General features: G+C 35.4%; 1 protein-coding gene across 1 annotated transcript in view; it reads right to left on the bottom strand.

Moving 5' to 3' along the window:
• Positions 1-16,058, bottom strand: part of LOC127863968 (RING finger domain and kelch repeat-containing protein DDB_G0271372-like) — a 62,194-nt gene extending 46,136 nt beyond the window's left edge. Inside the window, exons 1-2 of the mRNA XM_052403641.1 lie at positions 15,593-16,058; positions 13,170-14,679 (exon numbers count right to left, since the gene is read on the bottom strand). Of these exons, the coding sequence (XP_052259601.1) occupies positions 13,899-14,679; positions 15,593-15,921 (1,110 nt within the window). The 5' untranslated portion in view covers positions 15,922-16,058 and the 3' untranslated portion in view covers positions 13,170-13,898. The remainder of the gene's footprint in view (positions 1-13,169; positions 14,680-15,592) is intronic.
• Between the last annotated feature and the right edge of the window lie 10,061 nt (positions 16,059-26,119).

Raw genomic sequence — 26,119 nt, 5'->3', positions numbered from 1 at the left:
AATCATCTGAATTATTTAATTAATTTCTTGTATACATACTGAAAGATTCACTGCCTAAATACTAGATTGATAATGAAATGTCAGAAAAACTTGATTTATACTGTGCGCAGTATATTTCACAGCCGCTCCTATAATATAGACAAACTGCAACTATATCAAAGTAAGAATGTTTTAATAGTTTTGAATAACTAATATGATAATTATCCCGCTTGCACTTAACTTATTGAAATAAGCGCACCGAACCGCTCTGATTGGGAATACATGTAATAAACACTGACACGCAGGTTTTGCACAACTTTATTGACATTACACAACAGATTAACAACAATTAGATGTCGATGTCGTTTATCCTCAAAGCGATTAAAATTGTTTATATATATATATGTATATATATATATATATATATATATATATATATATATATATATATATATATAGATATATATATATATATATATATATATATATATATATATATATATATATATATATATATATATATATATATATATATCTATATATATATATATATATATATATATATATATACATATATATATATATATATATATACATATATATGTATTTATATTTATTTATTTTTATTTATATATATAATGTGTGTGTACTTGAAATAAATGTAATTTTATTTGAAAATCAGGAAGTCAAACAAAGTTAAATTGTTCGTTATCTCGTTAAACACAGAGTTTCTTCCGCATTGCCCAACGTCGAGAGCCGCCACACGGCTTATCAATTTGCCGACCGTTAACCTCGGAGTCCCCAATCATGCAAACTCCACGGGAACGTTCTCAATCTCCCTCCATCTCCCTCCATAAATGTGCCCGCGGAGTAGCGAGGGAAATTGGGGAGAACGCGTGGACTGTACTGTAACTAGGCAATAGATTTAATGACCATTTTGCACACTTTCAAATTGCATCTATATGTATTAACGAGTATTTCATTTCAAGGTCAGAGGCTTTAAACAAACTTACCCAATAATTGTTTCTCGCCAATGTGTCGTTCCGTCTTTCTGTTTGTCATAGTTGCCGTTTTTGTGCAAAATCTCAGACACTTACGATGCGAATTTTATGGACCTTTATTTTTCAGCAACCTTAACAGTTCACTTTTTTCAGGGAGTTTCTGCCCTTTGATTATTAGTATTAAAAATATGGTTTAGGCGCGAGATCTCTGACAATTATGATATGAAATTGATGAGACCTGATACGGATTATCTCTAAAAAGTGGACTTTTTTTCCACGTCAGGTCTTTCCCATCCAATGATTTACAGGAAGTTGTTGACCTTTGATTAGCAATATAGCACTTTTCGTTCTTGTGCCAGATATATGGTCTCGCTTCAGGGTGTATCTGTGTATCTTTGTCAGGTCATTCCGGTCCAATGATTATATTTTAGGGAGTTATTTCTCTTTTATTATTAATTTATCTTTTTATGCCCCTGAAGGAGGGCCTATACTGATGGCACTGTCCGTCCATCCGTCTGTCGGTCCATCCCTCTGTCTGCCCGTCACACTTTTGCGTTTAGGTTTCGAAAAATGCTCATAACTTATGTAGTATCGTATCATGTTATGAGTATTCAATGGTCTAAGGGAAGTAATTCTGTTATACATATTACAAGGATTATTGTTAGAGTAGCATCCCCTGAGATGCACATGTTATAGAGGGCGCTGATTAGATTCTGGAACCTTCAATGGTGTCTCGTGTTGTTTGTTATCTATCGTTATTTAAATCCAAGAAATCGGCCTCGAGCCGGGTTTGACAATACATAATTTTGGCGACGAGTGAAAAAACGGATCTTTCGGATACAAAATGGCAGCATCCAGTGTTTCTGACATTGCGGGTATTACGTATTTCGACGTGGGAACAGATCGCTCTACACTGGGATTTCGGTGGACAAGATGGCTGCGATCGTTCGAACTGTATGCAGATGGAAAAGGGATTACCAATAATGCACAACGGAAAGCCTTGTTACTTCACAGTGCAGGACTCGAAGTGCAGGACATATTTTATACGTTAAATTGTCCTGATCCAGGAGAACACGAGACTGTTTATTCGGTTTGTAAACAAGTTTTGAATGACTATTTTACACCAAAAGTGAACGTTGCATTTGAGCGATCTAAGTTTCGTGGACTTACTCAAACATCTGATGAGTCAGTAGAAGGATATATAACGCGGCTTAGACAGAGAGCTGTGTACTGTAACTTTAATGATGTTGATGAAAGTATTCGTGATCAGTTGATTGAAAAGTGTTCATCACAGAGATTGAGACGAAAACTTTTGGAAATGGATAATCCATCGCTTGCACAGTGCGTTAAAGTAGCATTATCGTTAGAGAGTTCAGTTAGCCAAGCTAACATAATGTCGGGAACTGTCAACAAAATACAGCATGAGTCGCGAAAACGTGTGACAAATGGGCAATCTATGAACAATCAACCTAGTAATCGAAAGGTGAATGTCATGTGCTATGCATGTGGTCGCTACGGACACGTGAAAACTGACAGAAATTGTCCGGCAAAAGGAAGGAAATGCCGGAAGTGCAAAAAGGAAGGACATTTTGAAAAATGCTGTAAGTCAAAACCGAAGTTTGAGAAGCCTAAACACAAATTTGGAAAAGTGAGGACTGTTGAATGTGAAGAATCCCCATCAGATTCAGAGGACAGTTATGTGTTCACGGTAACGAGAAGGAAGAAAGCTCCAGGCGATATTTATGTCAACATAGGAGGTATTGAGACACCTGTTATTGTCGATTCGGGGGCGTCGTGCAACGTCATTGACCGGGAACTCTGGGAAGATTTTAAGAACCAGAAAATGAAATGTAAATCATATTTAACAACAAAGAGAGTTTATGCATATGGTAGTGCAACACCGCTTACAGTTGCGGGTGGATTTTTAACGCAAGTGTCGGTTGGGAACAAATGCGTGGATACAGAGTTTGTTGTTGTTGAGGAGCATGGACAAGCCTTGCTAGGTAGACAGACTTCAATTGATTTGGGGATGTTGGTAATAAATGACCCTAGTTGTGTAAACAGTGTAAACGTGAGCATTGATAAGTCTTCCATACAAACTAAATTTCCAAAGTGTTTTGATGGATTGGGAAAACTGAAGGATTATCAATTACACATTGATATTGATAAACATATTCAACCAGTTGTGCAAGGATTACGACGTGTTCCGTATAACTTACGTGAAAAACTTGAGAAGAAGATTGAAGAATTAGTTTCCATGGACATTATTGAAAAGGTGGAAGGTACAAGTAAATGGGTGAGCCCTATTGTGGTTGTACCAAAATCAAACGGAGATGTAAGATTGTGTGTGGACATGAGACGAGCCAACGAAGCAGTGATAAGGGAAAGATACCCTATTCCGACAACAGAGGAAATTCTTCAGGACTTAAATAAGTCAACAGTGTTTTCAAAGCTGGACATTTTCATGGCGTACCATCAAATTGAGTTAGATGATTCGTCCAGAGAGATAACTACATTCATGACACACAAAGGCATGTACAGATATAAGAGACTGCTATTTGGAATAAGTTGTGCACCGGAAATGTATAATAAGGTGATGGCACAGGTTCTGAGTGGACTCGATGGTGTGAGCAACATCTTTGATGATATTGTAGTTCATGGACATACGGAAGCGGAACATAATGTCCGTTTAGAAGCTTTGCTGAAGAGATTGCAAGATAAGGGTCTTACACTCAACTTTGATAAATGTCAGTTCAATTTACCAAACATTGACTTCATGGGACTGAAATTATCTAAAACTGGAGTTGAAATAACTGAATCTAAGATAAAAGCAGTACAGAATGCTCGTCAGCCGCAGAACAGTTCTGAAATCAAAAGTTTTCTTGGACTTGTTAACTTCAGTGCTCGATTCATTCCGAACATGGCTACTGTTGCGGAACCACTTAAGAAGTTAACAAGAAAAAATGAACCATTTGTCTGGGGAACAGAACAGTCGGAAGCATTCAATAAACTTAAAGATAGCTTGTCTAAAGCTAGTAGTTTGGGATATTTCGATAGGAACAGAAAAACAGACGTGATTTGTGATGCTGGTCCAGTTGGATTGGGTTGTGTTCTAGTACAAGAAGATGAACATGGAGAATCACATGTCATTATGTATGCGAGCAGAGGATTGAACAGAATTGAACGCAAATACTCGCAAACAGAAAAAGAGGCTCTTTCTATTGTATGGGCATGCGAACGACTACATATGTACTTAGTGGGAACAGAATTCACACTAGTGACTGATCACAAGCCTCTACAATTCATATTTTCACCTAGATCCAAGCCGTGTGCTAGAGTAGAAAGGTGGGTGTTACGTTTACAACCGTATCGCTATACAGTGAAACATATCCCGGGAACCAGTAATATCGCGGATTCACTGTCGAGACTAATTCCGGAAAGTTCTACTGGGGAGGGCCAGGATTTTCTTCAGACTGAGGAATATCTGAACAATATCGCAAGTGAAGCAACACCCGTTGCTTTGTCTACAGGGGAAATTGAGAACGTTTCTCAAAATGATCCAGAACTGAAACAAGTACGCGAAATTCTAGTGTCTGGTCGATGGCATGAACTCACTAATAAACATTATCTGCCCATCCGCCATGAATTTTCTTCGCTAGGTTTTCTAGTGTTACGTGGAACGAGAATTGTGGTACCAACGGAGCTACGAAGTCGTATTCTCGAACTAGGTCACGAAGGACATCCGGGAATGGTTGTTATAAAACAAAGATTGAGACCCAAAGTATGGTGGCCTGGAATGGACAAAGACATAGAAAACTGTTGTAAAGTGTGCTATGGTTGTCAACTTGTTTCTCCGGGTGAGAAACCGCAGCCCATGATAAGAAGAGAAATGCCAACAAAACCGTGGGAGCACCTATGTGCTGATTTTCTAGGACCTCTTCCGTCAGGAGAAAACTTATTTGTAGTTGTTGACTACTATTCCAGGTGGAAGGAAATATGCATTATCAAAACAGTGACTTCGGAGAAAGTTATTAAGTGTCTGAAAAGCATATTTGCGGTACACGGACTACCATTATCCATACAGACTGATAACGCCCAGTATTTCAATAGTGCCGAGTTCAATAACTTTTTGAACAATTTGAGTATTGAACATAGAAACACAACACCGTTATGGCCGCAAGCCAATGGCGAAGTAGAAGTGCAGAACAAGGGTATTATGAAGCGCATTCGAATTTCTAATGCTGAGAACAGCAACTGGAAAGAAGATCTGCAAACATATCTGATGATGTACAGATCAACACCACATTCTACAACAGGCGTTTCTCCAGCTGAACTATTGTTTAAAAGGAAAATGCGAACCAAATTACCGGAGATTTACGATTATTCATCCAACGAGTATGAAGTAAGAGATCGCGACAGCGAGCGAAAGGGGAAAGGAAAGCTGTATGGTGATCAACGACGACAGGCACGAGATTCAGAGATCAAGAACGGAGATGTTGTGTTAGTGAAACAGAAGAAGAAGAATAAATTATCCACAGTGTTTAATCCAAAACCAGTGTCAGTGGTTGAAAAAAGGGGAAATAGTGTTGTTCTTGAATCTAGTGATGGGGCCAGATATTCAAGAAATGTGTCTCATGTTAAGAAATTTAATCAATCTGAGTTTTGTGTACCCAAGTTTAGTGAAAATTCAAAGTTTAATGAAAATTCAAAGTTTAATGAAAATTCTCAGTTTTGCGAAAATTCTCAGATAAGTGAATATGATCAGATAAGTGAAAATGATCAGCTTAGTGAGAGTACAGAGTTGGATCCTACTGTTCCAGAAACTGCAGGTGGTCCGGAGGAGAGAGGATTTCCGGAGAGATTACCATTTCCTAGGCAGTCGACAAAACCACCTGATCCTGTGGTCAGGCCGAGACGCGAGTTGAAACTTCCATCAAGATTCACAGACTTTGTTATGCATTAAATATGCAGTATCATGAACGTTATATAGACCGTTATTTTGTATAAATGAGTTAATCAATCAGTATTATAGCTGTTTATTCTGTATTAAAACTTTATGTTGTATTAACTTGTATACGGACAGACACACAGAATAGTATGTATTTTGTTTTAAAGTAGATAAGTTGGCTTAACTTTGTGCTATATTCAAGTATTAATAATCTGTACACAAATACAGCTAGTTAATAGTTGATATTGCATGGACCTGACTATTATGCATATTCCAATCACTCATGTGTAAATTTTAGTAAATTGTGAACAACAGTGATATTTAGACCTGTTTTATTTAGAACTTGATTCAACAATGCAGAGTTAAAAGTACAATATTGTCAGTATTTACTATGATTAAGTAGCAGAAAATGTTTTATAGCAAGTCAATGATATTTCTAAAAAATATTTGATACAAGTTTAGAATGACAGCATTGTTTCAATAAGAACAAAGGTTACTTGATTCATACTATGTAAGTATGTTGATGTACATATGTTTTAAAGGTTGCAATTTTAAATTGATAAATTGAAGGATTTCCAAATCATATGTCGTGAAACATTAAGATTACCATTTGAAAAACAATACTATGTTTAAAATATTGTGTAAGTTTACATACTAGTGAACGGTTCTTGGAAATCTATAATTCACTTGGGGAGGAAATGTAGTATCGTATCATGTTATGAGTATTCAATGGTCTAAGGGAAGTAATTCTGTTATACATATTACAAGGATTATTGTTAGAGTAGCATCCCCTGAGATGCACATGTTATAGAGGGCGCTGATTAGATTCTGGAACCTTCAATGGTGTCTCGTGTTGTTTGTTATCTATCGTTATTTAAATCCAAGAAATCGGCCTCGAGCCGGGTTTGACAATACAACTTATATGTCGCTTCAACTTTAACCTTCATATTTGGTATGCATGTGTATATGGACAAGGCCTTTCCATACGCACACAAATTTTAACCTCCTTGACCTTGAACTTAGGGTCTGCGTTTAGGTTTCGAAATCTGTGTTTAGGTTTTGAAAAATGCTCATAGCTTCTATCAAAGCGTTTTTCGGGGGCATATGTCAACCTATGTAGACAGCTCTTGTTTCTTATTGATTTTTTCATATCTGTGTCTAGTCTACGGAACTTATGTTCTAAATTTGATTGAATTGTATATGCACTTTTTCTTTGAGATAGACATGCACATAATGTGAGGTTGTTCCCCTATATTAATTAAAGCATCACTTTTGGAGTGGCATCAATATACATTGTAATTGTTCTATTGCAATTTTTATAAGGCAGTTATTGGCCTTTGCTCTTGTGTCAGGTCACAATGACTGATGATACAAGTTGATAAATGCAGTATCTTCGTTGTGAAGATATTATTACATCATTTTGCACAGTGTGAGATTTATTACCCCATGATTAAGGGCTTGTTTCCATATTATAGGGGTATTCCACTACGACCCGATTCCCCACGATTTGTCCCGATTTCCAATATTTTGAGGTCGGGGACATTCGTAACTCAATCGGCGAAGGTCCTAACTTATTTGTAGCTAGTCGCGGGCGAGTCGTGAGCTCCCCAAAAATCGCGGCCAGTTTTTAAACGTGTTTAAAATTTGACCAAGACATCCAAGACTGAATTTAATCGCAGTTGACTCGTAACAATGTTGTGGTGCGTTCTTGGGCGTCGTAATGGAATCTTAGGAAATTTGTGACTCAATCGGGGAATCGGTGATCACGTGATCTGTCTACGAATCATTTTACGACTTTGTCAAGACTCTCAAAAGTTCACCCCGATTGAGTTGCGAGCCCGCTAAGATTCTCGCGATTTAGTTACGAAACAGTTACGATTTTGTAAAGAATGATAAAGAAATAATATTTTTCCATCATGTTTTGTTGTCGAATAACCCACAGTAAGGAGTATAGATGCGTAGGAATTAAATCACGAATGCGGAGCAAGAGTGCTTTGATAACACGAATCTATACTTCTTACTGTGGGTTATTCGACAACAAGCCATCATAGAAAAATATTATTTCTATTCTTACACGATTCTGATTGATTTGCTTTAAGCTTTTTGGCGTGAACTATATTTTTCAATACAATATGCAAATTACGTCACTTTCATTGAGAACAACACTCATATAAACTAAATGACGTCACATGTGTTAATTCTTCTGAAAAGCTGACATGCTATAAATGTATTCTTAATTACGTTTCTTAACAAACAAATTCTTAGCAGGCGTGGTCATGCCACTTATTACCAAATATACAATTTGTTGTTTCATTACATTTATATCGTGCTACATTTTTTACATTTCTTTAAGAGCGGGATTTAAGCACGTGCATTTTACTGCAATATTTTCTATATTTATTCGGAACTATTTTCGAAACTTTAAGCTCTGCCCATAATTTATTGCAGAATAACCCACACTTTATTTCCTTCTTTGTCTATAGAAAACAAGTCGCGTGCCGTGTTAGAATCAATATCAGTAGATATTGGCGCCAAATTCATGGGTACGTTCGGTGAGTTCCTAACTTAGTCGTGACCGATCTGCATCGTTCGTAGTACAGTCGTAGTAGATTCTTACACATCGCAGTGAAGTCGCGACCCTATTCGCAAGACTTCAACCGAACCCCATGATTCGTCGTAACTCAATCGTACCACTGTCGTAACTGAATTGCAGACTGTCACGAGTCTTCCCGATTCAATAAATGTGAGAAATCGTAGCGAATCGTGGGCTTGTTTTCGTAGTGGAATAGGGCCATTAGGGGATGAGAGAAAATACGTAGAAGTACCTGTTGTTAAATCATTATTTATGACATGTAAACGAGACATAACTATGCGCATGCACACTAATATTAAAAACAGTACTTGTGGTAAAGTTCTCAATGAATAAGTCAATTTTTGTAGGCGTAAGTTTAAGTCCAGCTTGGAAACCTTACCCCCTTATTGTGTTTATTAAGTTTGTATACTTACAAACCTAGAACACAAACAGTTTTGATTATTGAATGTTCATAGTATTCTTTTAAAAAAGTTGTAGACGTTAACAAGAATGTATCTCTTTATAGAACCCTGGAATTAAATTGTTTGTTTATTATAAACATTATAGACATTATAGACATTTTTTTCATGTCAATATTGCACTCATATATTTAGTTGATCTGTGGATTTTCTGTATCAACTATTTCCTGTTTATAGAAGACATACTTTCGTTGTTGTTCTTTTATTGGCTGCATTTTGTTTCGTAAAGAGAGTGCTTTTCCTGTATTTTTGATACCTTTACTACATAATGGTGGCATCCATTTATCATCAAAACTGATAGCTAGGACGCTGTTGACCAAGCATTACTGCTTTAAATTAAAACAAATTCGTCAGAATATACTAGAAAATTGTGAGAAACACATGGAAAGTCCCTGGATTAATGAAGCTGCCATGCCATTTCTATCAGAATTAATGTAGGGAACCTAATTTGTTTAATCAATTGGTGATGGATGCATTTGTACTTTAAGTGCACATTTAACAACACCCATAATGTCATGATCATGTCTTAGTGGTTTTGTTTGCTCATTAAAATAAGTTATTTTTGTCCCCTACCGGTTTCACCGGAGGGGACTTATGGTTTGCGCTCCGTCAGTCTGTCTATCAGTCTGTCCGTCTGGCAGTCTGTCCTTCACACTTTTCTGGATCCTGCGATAACTTTAAAAGTTCTTAATATTTCTTCATGAAACTTGAAACATGGATAGATGGCAATATGGACATTAAGCACGTCATTTCATTTTGTTCCTATGTCAAAAATTCTGGTTGCTATGGCAACAAATACACAAACAAATTCTGACAATGGTGGAATTTCTGACAATGGTGGAGCCGGTAGGGGACCATATTGCTTGGCAATCTCTTGTTTAATATCATTCTGTCCAATATTTACACGCTAAAGTCTTGATAAGCAAAAGAACAGGCACACAATAGCCCATTTCACCTGGAGATCGGCAATATTCGCAGAAACTCGGAATTCTAAGCGTTATCAGCTGATCTTAACCACGCTAACCAATCAAATTCTGGGGTATTATGTTTACATTAAATCAGCATGGCGTCTGCTTCAGCAGTTTCTTTTGTTGAAATAAAAAATGCCTTTTCTGTCGTTAGTTTTGCACAATCACTTTAACAAATTAATGTTTCATGAATAATTAGTTACATGTACTTTCTCAACATACATTCAGACTTTCGTTCAATCAAAGAATTTTCATACGAGCTGTTTACAAACGGACACGTCAGAGTATGTACTTTGGTCATCCGTATTCTCGCGGTACTTAACGTTCAAATAAAAAATAAAGTTGAAATAAATACTTAATTTATAAATTATGGACATCTTTACGAAGATAAACTACTTTTCCGCTGATATCCATCTAATTTTCATTCATATAAATAATGTTTTATTTCGTGCCAAGCAGTTAATACACCATACTGTTCACTGATGCGTACGAGACGCCATATTCATATTCTCGCGGTAAGTATGTCAACAGGCTTTACGTCACTAAATCACAGTTAAAACATGATATCTGCACTGAAGGTTAACTTTGTAATAGTAACATTAATGATTAAAGATTAAATTTGATTTAAAATGAACATAAGAAGTTTAACAATCGTTTGAACTGCACAACAGTCATAATGCTACTCCTCTGGACAATGCATGCACCTCAAGGGGCTTCCTCTTCAGAGCATTTTAACATGTGTACACTGTTTCAGATGCACCCAATGTTAATAAATATCATATTGTCCCAATAAGATCAACTTCTCATCAGGAAAGTCTATTAGTTTTGGTGGAAAACTTTGTCTACATGCATAAATCATCATAGATAATTGATCGTTGCACCTTGAAGACCCAACCCTCATGATCATTTAGGTTCATCCTACCGTATAAAATTAAGTGGTTTAAGGCCTAATCTTTAAAATGTGTTGTGCAACCTAAGTCATGTGGGCGGAGCTTGTAAAATTTGCATATTGGTGAGATCGGGAAAATGCGAGCAGACGATGTCAGGGACCTATACAAAAACCTTTGTTTGTATAGGTCCCTGACGATGTGCAACAAGTTGTAAAAAGCTGAAATACTGAAAAATTGAATGTGAATATTGTTTAATTTGGTGGAAAAAATGTATTTCTCACGGATAACAATCCGACTTACCAAAATATTGCTCATTATGACTGAAAATACTGTTTTCTGATGGCAAAAGAAATTGGGTCACCAAATCTAACAGGTAAACAACACTAAAGGGGCGCAACCGAAATACCGCGGAAATAGGGATACCGCGAGAATACTGATGTTGACTAGGAGGTTTTTGCGTGACGTCACAATGTGATTTTACTTTTGAAGATAACCAAATTTTTCTCGGAACGTAGTATTAGTATGTTTAGCTCTACTGGCCGAAGTCCGGAAGAGCTTATGTCATGGCGTGGTTTCTGTCGTCCGTCCGTCCGTGCGTTAGACTTTTTCTTGTTTACGCGATAAAGTCCACAGTTTTCATCCGATTCTTTTCAAACTTGCACAGTGTCTTTGTATCAATGAGGACTAAAACCCTTTTTTAGCGAGGCTGTTTTCGGAGAAAACCCGAGGTATTGTCATAGCCTGCTCGTCGTCCGCCGGCGTCGTGCTAAAACCTTTACATTGGCTCTAAAATTAAAGTGCTTCCGCCTACAACTTTGAAACTTCATATGTAGATGCACCTTGATGAGTTCTACACGCCACACCCATTTTGGGTCACTAGGTCAAAGGTCAAGGTCACTGTGACCTCTAAAAAAAATAATCTGACAAGCTTTCGCAACAGAGCGTAGCACCCGTTGTGCGGTGCTCTTGTTAAAAAGAGCAATATCGAAGCAATAAGTCCAGAATGACTTCCCCTTGAATATGAGAAAATTTTGAAACCCCGCTTGTTTACGCAATTATGTAAATAGTTTTCATCCTATTATTTCCAAATTTTCACAGTATCTTTATATCAATGAGGATTTGAACCCTATTGAATATGAGCAGTATCGGAGAAATAAGAACACAATAATCTCCCCTTGAATTTGAGAAAATTCTCCTTGTTTGCGCGATTAAGTACACAGTTTCCATCTTGCACAGTGTTTATAGCAGTGGAGCGATTCAGGCTTTCATGGGCCTCTTGTTTAATGGAAGTCGATTAAATTTAATTAACATCGTTTCCACCACTGCCCACATTCTTACAACTTTTCACAAGGCACACGTGCGGCATTTCCTTCAGTGTATTCTCTTTTTATCAGTAAAATGTCTGCCATGAATTTACAAAATTTGCTACTACATGTATTAATAAATTAATTGTACATGTTACCCCAGCATTTCATTGGTCAGCCAGTTACCTGTTCGGAATCTTATCGGCTGAAATCGTAAAAATTCGTGACTACTCGGAGTGAAATTGGCTATTCTTTAGTATAATTGCAAGTCTAGACATCAAACAGAAATGTACCAGTTCTGAACTATTTGATTTTGTTGCTTCCTTGGGTTTCACAATCGAGAGAGATTCTTCATTCCATGCTAATTAATATCCACCTATATAGATTGTTCACATATCTGACAATTGAAGGAGGTTTTATGTTTAATGAATGATAATGGCCTCCACATTATAAACTTATCAATTTTGTCAATAGCTTGTCTGGGTAATTATTTGAGGTATCAACTTAGAACTTAATTTGTACAAAGTGTTAAGCAGTGGAAGCCCAGTGCACAAGAACTGTAACTCGTGCTTTAATTGCACAGTTACTGCCCATGCAATTGTTCATGTGGAAATTTTTTCTAGGTGGTACAATGTTCAAAGAGAAAGTTCATAACTTCAATAGTCACAACACAGTATATAGACTCTACATTTTATTTACACACTAAGATAAAATATATATACATCAATTAAATGAATGAATTACTCACTCACTCTTCTTGTATCATAACATGTCTACTCTCAACTCCACTCTCCACCCAGATTCCCTTTTATTCAAATCTGCCTACCCTCCCATATTTGGATGTTGTGACAGTGTGGATTGACATTGACAGGCCTCTAACATTAAATTAATATGTATTATGGCAACTTTTTAAATATATTTGGCAAAAAGAGTCTGCCAAGCAACAGAACATTCCAGACTTTGCTCATTTGTAATAGGAAATGATGATAACATAATATTCTGTTCTGATAAATGACATCCAACATGACCTGATGGCATAAAAAAAGCTGCGTTCCTATCCTAAAAATTAAAACATAGGGAATATGGTGACCATAATTTGAGGTATGCAGATGAAACTTCTAAGGTTGGAAGTTTTCATCACTGTGAAACAACTTCTTAAAACTGAACTGTGCATGCAGGGAAAGGGAACCATTTCAAGATGGACATTGAAAATACAAGTTGACCTTGTCAGTTCAGGACATTCTGCCCTGTCCCAAAGTATAAGGTAGATTAATGTCAATTATGTTGATCTCATGGATGTACTAAAAATTGATTGACAATGTTTGGTGAGTAGTCTGTCCTGGCTTAGGTTGAAGTGAAAATTTGGTAAGCTGCTTATTTCAATGTTGATTTGGACTTTTTGATCAGGCTATTCTTAAATTTCAAATGCTTAAATCTTCTTATAACTGGTTCATTTTGTGTTTACTTAATGTGTCATTTGGACAAGTATAATTATTGTTAAATATTATACTCACATACAAATATTTGACACACTGACAGACAATGTTCATTAAAATATTAATTGCATGCATATCATGAACAATATCATAAGATAGTTATATACAATATGTAAACTATATAATCCTAAAACAAAATCATTTTAATAGACTGTTCTCTAAGATTTGTACAGCCCTTTCAAACCTTGTTTTGATTTAACTAATTAGTTGTGTGTTTCTTGCTAATGACATTTGAACATTTTGACTTTTGATCAGATTTGTTTACTTCCCCTGGTTGATGTCCCTGGACCAGCTGAGGGGATAAAATACTAGGTGTGACTTGGTCAGATCACTTGTTTGGTTTCCAGGGCTATAACTTCTAGATGTTCTGGATTCTGGGTAGAATTTGTTTACCTTGAATCCTGAAGTTGTTTGGGTTCCAGGGTCAGACTGGCTGGTTTCTATAGGTTTATTCTGTCTGCTATCCATGTTTGGTGTTGTCCTTTTAGCAGGTTGTGATTGTTCCACTGTGCTCAGTATTTGTCCCAATCCTGAGAGAGTGGACAGGGTTTGTTGGATGGCTTTATCAGGTTTAAAGGTAAGTGTCATTTCAGTCTTTGTTGTCATATCTTGTAAAACTGATTCTACCTTAAGGGACTGGTCAATACATTTTTTGTACTTGATAAAACTAAGTGCTTCACTTTTGTCTTTTGTTTTCAGTAAATCTTCATGCAAGCATGTAATATTTTTGATGGACTTAGTGCAGTTTTCAATGTCAGTTTGAATTGATGTTCTTATTGTGACCAGAAATGTGTCTAACTCCTTCTTGGTATATTTCTCCAGTTGATCCAAAGAATCATTAATTGTCTTTCGTAAAGCATTGATTTCTTCCAGTATCGCCTTGTATGATTTCTCAAGAGACTTAATATTCTCCTCTAAGTCGTCTTTTTCATGTATCAATTGCTGGTGTTGTGTATAAATAGTTGCTGACAACTGCTTAAAGTCTCCTTTTTGATGCAGCTGTTTCACCTTGTCAGATATTAGTACCAAATGATTGCATTTCCTACAAAAACATCAAATTACATCATGAATGTGTTTTCCCAAAGGATGGCTTAATTATATTCCTAGATCTACAATTTATGTTGAATTATATAATTTCGTCACACAAAATATCTTTAAAAACATATTTCTCTAAAACAGGTTACAAGGTCAAAGGTAAAGGTCACACAAGTTTGGAGCATGAAATTTGTTTTTTGCACTTTATTTATTTTGAGAACACCTTGACCTGTGATCATTAAAATTGGTATAGTGGTTAAATGGGTGAAAGGCGTTTTAGCCCCCGCCTAAGCCATAATATTATACCGTTTATCGAGGGATTTTCTCCCATCCATAAACAAAATTTATATAGCAGGGGATATCAATTCAACAAATTTGCTTGTTTTATTTTGAGATCACAAGGTTAAAGGTCAAGATCATATAAGTATGTATAAAAATTGTTTTCTGCATGATATCTAGAGAATGATTTCACATATGACCATCTATATTGCTATGCTTGTTAGGAGGAAAGAAAAATGATATTGAGGTCAAGAGGTCAAAGATCAAGGTCACATGTGCTTGATACATCACAATTGTTTATATATATTTATATCTAGAGTCTCTAAGCATCATTTAAATCAGTATGCTGGTTTGTCTTTATGAAGAATGTCCCATAATGATTATCAAGTCAAGAGATCAAAGGTCAAGGCCATATATGTAGGCTTTGCTGCATTTTCCAATAATCTCTTGTTTCATGAGTGATGCAGTGGTTAAAAATCAATATTCAACCAAAACAAGATGACAATTAACATAAGGCAGGTGAACAAAAATATGTATTAGAAATTGTGAAATATTTAATATCTTGGGAGCGATAAAGGATGGCTAAAAATTGGTATAGAAATTTAAAAAAAGATCTTCATAACAAATGTATATGTACTTACCGATGATTGTGGAAATGGCAGACATGACATATCAGCACACTGTGTTCCTCACAGAATATGGTCAGTTTTTCTTTTGTGTGCTCCTTACATTTCTCTTGTTCAACCACATCACTCTCAGGCCATAGGCTGATGTTTTCCTTGCCAAAAATTGCATGCTTCTTGTAAAGATAGTTATGATGCTCCACACATTTGCTACAGTACAATTTAGAACATTTATCACAGTAAAATTCAGCCTCTGTGTTTCGGTCAGTTTCCTGACAGGTGAAACAATTTAAGTCAAAAATAAAGTCACATCCTCTATGGATTGAACCCTCCATATTAGAAGCCATGTTTGTCACTATTGATAACTTCTTTGGTTGTTAGCTTAAACATTGAAATGCAATCTTAGTAACCGCTGTCAGGTGATATACATGTATATAATATGACTGCGTATCTTGTCCTACTTTCGTTGCAATAAACACTCTTTATCACTGGGTTTATTTGCAAACTCGTTAAAATATTTACAGTTTATGATTTGAAATGTTTACAGAACACTTCCTATGCTGTAAAATTTGATAAGTTTTTTCAATAATCGATTTAACTACAGATATGTATGGTATTTTTTTATTCATGGCAAGAGACAAACTTCAGGGAACTAAACAAGTTTTCATGCAAAATGAACATGTAAAATACCAGCAAAATTGAGTCACATATAAACGCTTCTTATATCGAGAGCTATAAGTATGACCTGAAACTTGTTAGAGGGGAAAGTGAACAGCTCACATGAACCTGTTACTAAGGGCTTATGGGTAACTTTTAGGATACCATCAACATTATTGATATTTTCTATCAGTAAACATTGAAATTCAATTTGATGAGTAACAAATGTCAGACGATATCTGGTCATGTGATTGTGTACTGTGTCGCACATTATTTGTTAAAGAACCTGTATTGTATTACCACGTTAGCCTATTTACAGTACTACATGGTTTGAAATGTTATAAGAACTATTAGTAAATGCTGTTAAATTTTCTAAACTCGTAAATAACCAATACGTTGACGGATTAACATGGTATATTTAAACTCAAGGCAAGAGTTAAGCCTTAATGAACTATATAAGTTTTTTTGTAAAATGTTAATGTAGATTAAACTTAAAATTGTGTAAAATAAACACACTATCTTAAATTCAGGGATGTAAATATGATCAGAAACATTAGATTTAGAGAGGACCTGTAAAAGTTTACAATCTAGTTATTATCAATCCAAACAATGACAACTTGGCCACTTGGCCAGTCCTGATTGTTACCTGTCTCCCTTTTACTCATGAAGTGAACACTTCAAACTTCAAAAGAAACGACAAGGCACGTATTTTATACTTGGCATATAACATTGTATGAGTGTGCTATACCAAGTTTGTTGCAAAACTAATATGTTTTTTATTTGGCATAAAACAACATATGGCATTCTCTGCTGAGTTTGTTCAAGCCATGCCCCTGGGGTCAAAATTTGCCTCTCCCAGAGGGTAACTTGTGCTTATGATATCTCTGGCAAGTTTAGTCATGTTTGCAGTCTTGATACTTCCTATGTGTATTGGACAGTACATGACCCCTATTGAAATTGGGGTCAAGAGGTCAAAGGTCACTGTCACAATAGGTGTGAATATTGTTTCCAATTAATAACTTGTCAACTAATTGACCAATTAGCTTGATATTCATGCCCCCCTTCCAAGAAGAGGGGGTATATTGTTTTGCACGTCGGTCCGTCTGTCGGTCGGTCGGTCCATCCGTCCGTCCACCAAATGGTTTCCGGTTGATAACTCAAGAACGCTTATGCCTTGGTTCATGAAACTTCATAGGTACATTGATCATGACTGGCAGATGACCCCTATAGATTTTCAGGTCATTAAGTCAAAGGTCACAGTGACTCGAAACAGTAAAATGGTTTCCGGATGATAACTCAAGAACGCTTACGCCTAGGATCATGAAACTTCATAGGTACATTGATCATGACTGGCAGATGACCCCTATTGATTTTTAGGTCACTAGGTCAAATGTCAAGGTCACGGTGACAAAAAACGTATTCACATAATAGCTGCCACTACAACTGACAGCCCATATGGGGGACGTGCATGTTTTACAAACAGCCCTTGTTCCTAATATGGCTATATATGGCTTTTGTAAAACCTTGTTAACACTCTTGAGGCCACATTTATTTACAATCTTCATGAAACTTGGTCAGAAGATTGGTCTCAATGATATTTTGGATGAGTTCGAAAATAATTATGTTTGCTTGAAAAACATGGCTTCCAAGGGGGGAGCATTTTTCCTTATACGGCTATAGTAAAATCTTGTTAACGCTCTAGAGGCCACATTTACTGTCCAATCTTCATGAAACGTGGTCAGAAGATTCATCCCAATAATATCTTGGAAGTGTTCAAAAATGATGCAGGTTTGTTGAAAAACATGGTTGCCAGGGGGCGGGGCATTTTTCCTTATATGGCTATAGTTAAACCTTGTTAACACTCTAGAGGTTTATTTTCTGATCTTCATGAAAGTTGGTCAGAAGATTTGCCCTAATAATATCTTGATATCTCAGGTGAGCGACTTTGGGCCTTTCAGGCCCTCTTGTTTTAATGATATCAGCTTAATTGACTGTATCTTTAATGACGGTATTTTAGAACTTTTCTTTTTTCGTCAATGTGGTTTACAGCACCTTTAAGTCCAAATTTTATGACATCCAGAATGTCATGGTCATGTTTCTGTGGTCTGTCTGTCTGTCTGTTTGTCTGTCCGTCCGGTTGTCCCTTCGTCTGTCCGTCTGTCTGTCGGGTCCAAAAGTTTCACTGCCTATGGGCCTCCATGGAACTGAATCCAGCACTGATTGTACATGTATGTCAGTTTTATTGTTGTATATATGAGGCCAACAAGAATCAAAATTGCTTTTATTGTCAATAAATTGGGTGCTTTAACTTAAACATGTTTGCTCAGGATTCCATGTTTAAACTATCTGAAGAGGACCTGACATGTGTATAATACTGAGACAGCAACGTAAATAAAGTAACTCATTAGCGTCAATATTTTGTGTCAGTAAGTATATGAACTATACACAAAGTGAACCTTCAGCTGCACTATTAGGAGAGAAATTATTGCGGCTCTTAAGGACAGAGTGACAATAATAACCAAAAATACCACATGGCATCTGCTTAATATTCAGTTACACTGACAGAAGAGCAACCCAATAATTGTCTATTTCATTGTACAATATTCACTTACACTGACAGAAGAATAACCCAATAATAACCACTATATCATATTGCATCTGATTGTACAATATTGAGTAACTCTGACAGAAGAACAACCCAATAATAACCACTAATTCATACTGCATCTGACTGTACAATATTCAGTTACACTGACAGAAGAACAACTCAAAAATAATGACTATTTCATATTGCATCTGATATAATATCACTTTATTTGTTTATTTTATTGTTGATTGGATTAAACACCCAATGAGTTGAATCTGGGCCACATTGCAGCCGCAAACAAAATACACTACCTCTGCTTTTGAAATCACCATTCTTGTAATTACATTTCTAATGTGTAGAATCAAACAAGCAGTGTCTGATACAATTTTGACATATATAATTAAACTGTCTCTGATACAATGCTGATGTACATGTATAGCATCAAATTACACCCAGTGTCTGATACAATTCTGAGGTATAGAACTAAATATGCAGTGTCTGATACAATTATGACGTATAGAATTAACACGCAGTCTCTGATACAATTTTGATGTATAGACTTCGCAGTGTCTGATACAGGTCAGATGTATTGAATCAAACACACAGTGTCTGATACAATTCTGCTGTAAAGAATCAAACATCCAGTGTCTGATACAATTCTGATGTATAGAATCAAACACGCAGTGTCTGATACAATTCTGATGTATAGAATCATGTTTCTAGCTGTTCATATTGAAGGTTAAACATTGAACCATTTAATAAGGTATGATTAAGCAATCCTCAATCATTTATAAGCTCACACCTTTAGACTAAAGGTTATGTCCCTGTCAAGGATATTGGGATAGATTAAGGTAGGATATTTGGGACTACTTAAAACATTTTACATAGCACTCAATAGGACTTTAAAAAAATGTTCGGTAATACCCTCATGTTTGGGGCCACAAACCAATGCCCATGCTGTCTGTTGGTTGGTAGAACACTTTCATTTCAGGCTTTTAGCATTTCTCTTTCAATCTCCATTCACAAAAAATCAAAACAATATTTGCATCAAAAGCACAGTTTTGTTGAGCCTCCATAAGTTTTATTTATATTTTTGCTCAAATAAAGAGCCCTTAAATACATGAATAACAAGATATGTGTTTGTAAAAAACACTACATCCCCTTTTGCGCCGCTTTGAAGCTATATATTTGGCCTTGAAGGATGACCTTGACCTTTCACCACTCAAAATGTGCAGCTCCATGAGATACACATGCATGCCAAATATCCAGATGCTATCTTGAATATTGCAAAAGTTATTGCAAATGTTAAAGTTGGGGCAAACAAACACACAAACCAACAGACAGGGCAAAAACAATATATAGTGGTGGGGGACATAAAAAGTTACACTGCATAAATTGTTTCAATGGATATCATCCATTTGAAAATATTGCATTAACATCGTTAAAGTATTAACGCCTTTGTAATATTAAATTGTATAGTTTAGTTACACGTGACAGATGTTGAAGCCAGTTTAGCCCGTTTGTAAAATAGCCTGTTAGGACCAAGCATTCAGTTAAGAACATGTGCATATTCCATTAACACTAGTCACTTTTGAACATTGTTAAATATAGACAAATAGTAAATGTATTTCTTACACTTTTTTCATACATTTTATTACTTACATAAGAACTGATGCCCTTTTTAAATGTTGTTGGAGGACAAAGTCTTTGAAAAACAGTGCCCATAGCGTAGAAAAATTGGAAAAATCTAATCACCTTTTATCATACCGCTGCATTGATATCTGCATTGATATTTGCCTGATATAACACTGCCTGATATATTTTTTTATATCAGTTCAACAGGAAGTTTTTAAATCAGTCAATGATAGGAGGTAGGTCAGATTACTCGGGATAAAGTAATCATTTTTGGTAAAATCGAATCAGATTCAACAAAACAAGTAGTATTGTTTCAGGGAAGTCAATATTAAATCATGACGTATTGGTTTTGTTTCAGGGCAGCCAATATTAAATCATGACATATTGGTTTTGTTTCAGGGAAGCCAATATTAAATCATTACATATTGGTATTGTTTCATGGAAGCCAATATAAAATCATGACATACTGGTATTGTTTTATGGAAGCCAATATTAAATTATGACATACTGGTATTGTTTCAGGGAAGCCAATATCAAATCATTACATACTGATATTGTTTCAGGGAAGCCAATATATTGTTTCAGGGAAGCCAATATTAAATCATGACATACTGGTATTGTTTCAGGGAGGAAGCCCAGGAATATGTAGAGATTGGTGCACTTAATGGACTGTTTGTGCTGGGACGAAGTATGGGATTCATTGGTAAGTATTTCAGAACTACGAGGTTCAGTGAGATTTTTTTGCTCAGTATTTATTAAATCCTCTGGTTTACACAAACTATTGACTATTGAATGGCATGAAAGTGTGCTTTTAGAAAGGTTTTGCTGTGTCTTACCAGTGAACTTTTTATATCAGATACTATAAATTTACACTCAATATCTTGAATTCAAAATATTTTATTGATTTGCAATTGCATTAGTAAAACAAAAACATATTGCATGTTGGTTTTGTTGTAAGGTTTTAAACTTTTACAGGTTAGATATGATAGCATGTAAAAAAAATTATTTAAATTTAAGACCTTTCTGTATACTATAGATTCAAGTTTTGAAGGCTTCATTTCCAACTCTGAGATACTGATGTGCAGCCAACAGCATAAAACCTGAACAGACTGTGAGTCACTGGCTGGCTGTTCTGGTTTTATGAAGGTTGCATATAGCAATTTTTACTTTGCTTATGAGTGGGAAAGGGTTAAACAGATCCAACAAACTTCGTTTCAGGCCATTTCCTTGACCAGAAGCGTTTGAAGCAAGGTTTGTACAGGCACCCATGGGACGACATCTCCTACGTCATGCCAGAACAGTTTGGTCAGGAGCAGATGTGAAACCAGAATTGGATTAAAATATTAAGAGACTGGAGATGGTTAACTTGGCTTAATGTTTGTAGACAACAAATTTTTACATACAGAAATTCGTTTAACCCTTTACCTCTCAGATATGTATTGTGACCAATGTGATTAAAAAATCGAATTAAATTAAATACCTCTCTTAATAGATTCAAGTTTTTAGGCTTCATTTCCAACCCTAATATACTGATAATCAGCAAACAGCATAAAACCTGAACAGCCTGCAAGTAAACAGCCTGTAAGTAACTCGCAGGCTGTTCTGGTTTTATGCTGGTTGCATATAGCCATTTTCTCTTTGTCTCAGAGTGGGAAGGGGGGGAAGAGGATACTGGTTAGAATTGGGATCCAACTGCAGTTTCCGAGAATGTGGACACAATTACTTTGTTTGATATAAATGGTATATAATCTCTGAGAATGAAATTATGGATCACTAACTTAGTAAAAACTTTGCAGGTTTTAAATAATAGGGACACAAATATTGCATTCCATATTTGAATTAAACATGTGTTTTAAATACATGAGATGTACAAATCTCGACTTATGACTGGGGTTTCATGGTAGGCAGTGCTCAAGATAAAATGGGTATCTGCCTATAGATTGAATACAAATGAATTAAAAATTAGCCCAGTAGGTTATGATATGCTAAGCAAATAGAAGGTTAAATACCCTTTAGACACGAATAAAGTGTTTGATACGCTTCAGGCAAAAACCTTATGTGGAGTTGTTTGTAAGTTTTATATTAAACATTGTGGGAGATTAGTATATGTTTTAGTCATAATTTGCATTTGAACTTTAGTCAAAGCTTTATGATTCCTTGTTAGATGTATATTGTTAATGCTGACCTTTAAGGTTGTTGTTTACATTAAAGAAATGTAGCAATATTGTTTATGCAATTTTATTTATCTGTGAATGATTGTAAGTGGTGTTAAAATCTTTGTTGCTTTTTTTAAACAAAATTACTTTCATTTTACAAGTAGAATTTTCTAGTGACAACAAAACAACTTCAGGTTAAAGTAAATGGCAATTTCAGATAACATTTTTGTAAAACAAGATATTAAATCGGAATGAAGTACATAGTATTTCAGCTTGTTTTATATTATAGGTGCCAAGACCATTATTACTTGTGACTTCACTTCTTTGACAAGATTTAGTTTAATTATGTCATTTTATGTCATGCTCAAGTTTTATAGCTTTAAAAGTTTTGAGCTTTCACTTATTTGTCCATTGTGTTAACTTGTATGTAAAAGTATTCCTTTCTTTAGATTCATCGATCTTCCTGCACATTTATAATTTTGAAAATGAGTAATGAACAAATTCCTGTCACTTGCGTTGAATTTTAAGATAACATAAAGAATTTGTAAAATTTTATCTGGTGGGTATAGTTAAAAACATCTACATAACTAAACTTCTGAACAAAATAAGGAAGAAAATCACCACAAGAATGATCAACCTTAATGAACAATTATACATTTTTTGTGTTACCGGCATGTACAGCATGGCTTTGCATTTTTATCAAATTGACATTGACTTGTTGTATCATTTGTTTTCAGCATGTAAACAAAATAATTTACGGATTTCCATTTGATGTTTACTTCATAGATTTTTTTTGTTCATTTAATTATTATACCATATTGTTAAACAAGCACTTTGTTTCAAATGTTAATGGTAAGAAAAGAAAGGATTTTATATGACTCAAATAGTTTGCTTACATGTTAATGTATGTGGGTTCAAGGTGGAGGTTATTTAGTCCCTCAAAATGGTATATATCATGGTTGTTTATTGATGAGGTTTTGTAGCGTTGTAAACTTTGTTCATGGATGTTTATTACATATATTTGATCTACGATGTATGAGATACATTGGATTCCTTATTTATTTGTAATGCAGAATTACTGACACGAGCTTTGATAGTTCCTTTGGTCTTGTTTAACATGACATCATGGTCACTGGCCAAAATGTGTGTGCATTAATTGAATGTACAACTATTGGATGGCATCAAAATCCTTAGGCTTATTGAGTTGTAATACAGAGTTACTGATGCAAGCTATGAACTGCTTGGTCTTATTAAACTTGACATCGTGGTCACTGGCCAAAATTTGTTTGCATTAAATGAACTTTAAAGTATTTAAGCTTAATTGCATCAAAATCCTCAGGCTTATTGAGACACTCTTTAGTAAGATTTTTGGTTACTACCGTTACTACCAGTACTTGGAATCTTTGGGGTGATCTAAAGAAAGCTTCATGGTGGGGATGGAAGGATTTACAACTGAATGACACTGGCTGGAGTGAGAGTGCACACCTGTGTTGTCATATAGATAAGTTAAAAAACTATATGTAGGTTATCACTAGTTGTTATTGTTGTTGTTATTAGGCAATAGTATCATAGACTTGCACTGTGAGAGGCAAACCAATTTTCACAGCTGTTTTGTTCTCAATGACAGAATCTCTTACTTAATATTTATTTTAGAATTTGGTGCAATTTTCATAAAATGAAATTTTCTGAGTGATCATTGATATTGTTTAGACATCCTGTTGGTCTTTGTTTTCACCATGTTCAATGTACTTGGTGTTGTGCAGTTTTATACTTGATGTCTTAATCTGTGAAGCTCTTTTTGTACAACATGCCTATAATATCAGATAATTTAAACTTTCTATGCCTCAAGGTTTCACCATTATTTGTTACATAAATGATAACTGTGTTAGTGAAGTGATGTAAAACATTTGTAGAAACACTGCTCACACTGCACCTACATCCATTGTATCTTAATATCTTGTTATAAGGGCGCAGGATCAACAGGGTTAGCTGGGGTTTACACATGGACTGGACAGAATGAAAACACACTGTTAAGAACTTTATTTTTGCAAATATCTCAAGTTATTGAAATATGTTTGCAAAAATCTTAAGTGCATTTAAGGCAGTTTTTCTAGCAGTGTGTGCCAATATCTTAAGATTTAAGAATACATTATTGAATACGCCTCAAACCGATGCTGAAGTTTCATATTGCGTACAGCATAAACATGTACATGAACGGCTTTAAACATAAAATTTTTGACCAAGAACAGAGGCTTATTAAATACAATAATTCACATTGTTTTTCACATTGCCATAAGCCACATAAAAAACTGTCTTTCATGCACTAGTTGAAATTCTTTAGAAAAATTGTTTTAAAAAGTTATATGAAAAAAATCACCTTACAGGTGTGTTTACATCCATTAACATCCATTTGTGAACCCCACGTGATCCTGCATCGTGGTTATTGTACACCTACACCGGGACCATGTGAAAATAAATGTTAGAAACTAGTTAAATGCTTGACTTGTTTGTGATGACCAGTAAGTGTAATTGCAAATGTGGATTTGTATTAGAGAGTGAAATATTTTCAAGCATTTTAATTTGATCAAAAAATGATCTTAAGATTGCACAATATTAAAGATATTTCAGGAATTATAACTCAATATGTCGCAAAATCTTCTATTTAGAAAGAGTGCTGTATCTGAAGAAGACAATGATTCCTTCTTGGCAAATTTGTAGATGCACACAAATCCACTGGTAAATTAAAGACGACTTGCTTCCTCCATAAAAATATCTTCCTCATTCTACAACGTTGATATCAATTTGATACGGGGCAATTGCACTTTACCGTTACGTCAAAAAGAACGGAAAAGGTACCCTATCCCACAACACCTAACGCAACACCTAATTATCCTTTTTATCCTATACATATATATATTTCCTTGGTATCAGGGGTTACCGCCCCCAAACCCCCACTTTGTCGAAAATGGTAAACAACTGCGTACCGGTAAAGTGCAATCTAGTCCTTGATACAAAGTACCTGATATAATTTTTATGTCTGGGTTAGTAGTTGTTTTTAACAGTTACCCTGTTAAGGTAGGTCATATAACTCGGAATCATCTACAAAGTCATGATTTTTTTGTAAAAACCCGGTAGGGTGGCATATAGCAGTTGAACTGTCAGTCCATCCGTCTGTCCGTCTATCAATCTGAAAAACGTAACATTGCCCATAACTTTTGCAATATTGAAGATAGCAACTTGATATTTGGCATGCATGTGTATCTCATGGAGCTGCACATTTTGAGTGGTGAAAGGTCTAGGTGATCCTTCAAGGTCAAAGGTGAAAAAACTAATCTAAGGGAAGTAAGAGCTTTAAAGGGACTTTAAAAGGAGATAAATTCTGTTTATCATTTGGCAGGTACAGTTCATTTTTACAAGGAAAGTAATATTTTTATACGCTCTTTTTTAAAAAACCGGGACGTATAATAGTTTCACCATGGTAGCGGGCGGCATCCACAGCAGTTTCCACTC

This window comes from Dreissena polymorpha, unplaced genomic scaffold (assembly GCF_020536995.1).
Source record: "Dreissena polymorpha isolate Duluth1 unplaced genomic scaffold, UMN_Dpol_1.0 chrUn071, whole genome shotgun sequence".
Classification (NCBI taxonomy): domain Eukaryota; kingdom Metazoa; phylum Mollusca; class Bivalvia; order Myida; family Dreissenidae; genus Dreissena; species Dreissena polymorpha.
This window is presented reverse-complemented; position numbering and strand designations above follow the sequence as displayed.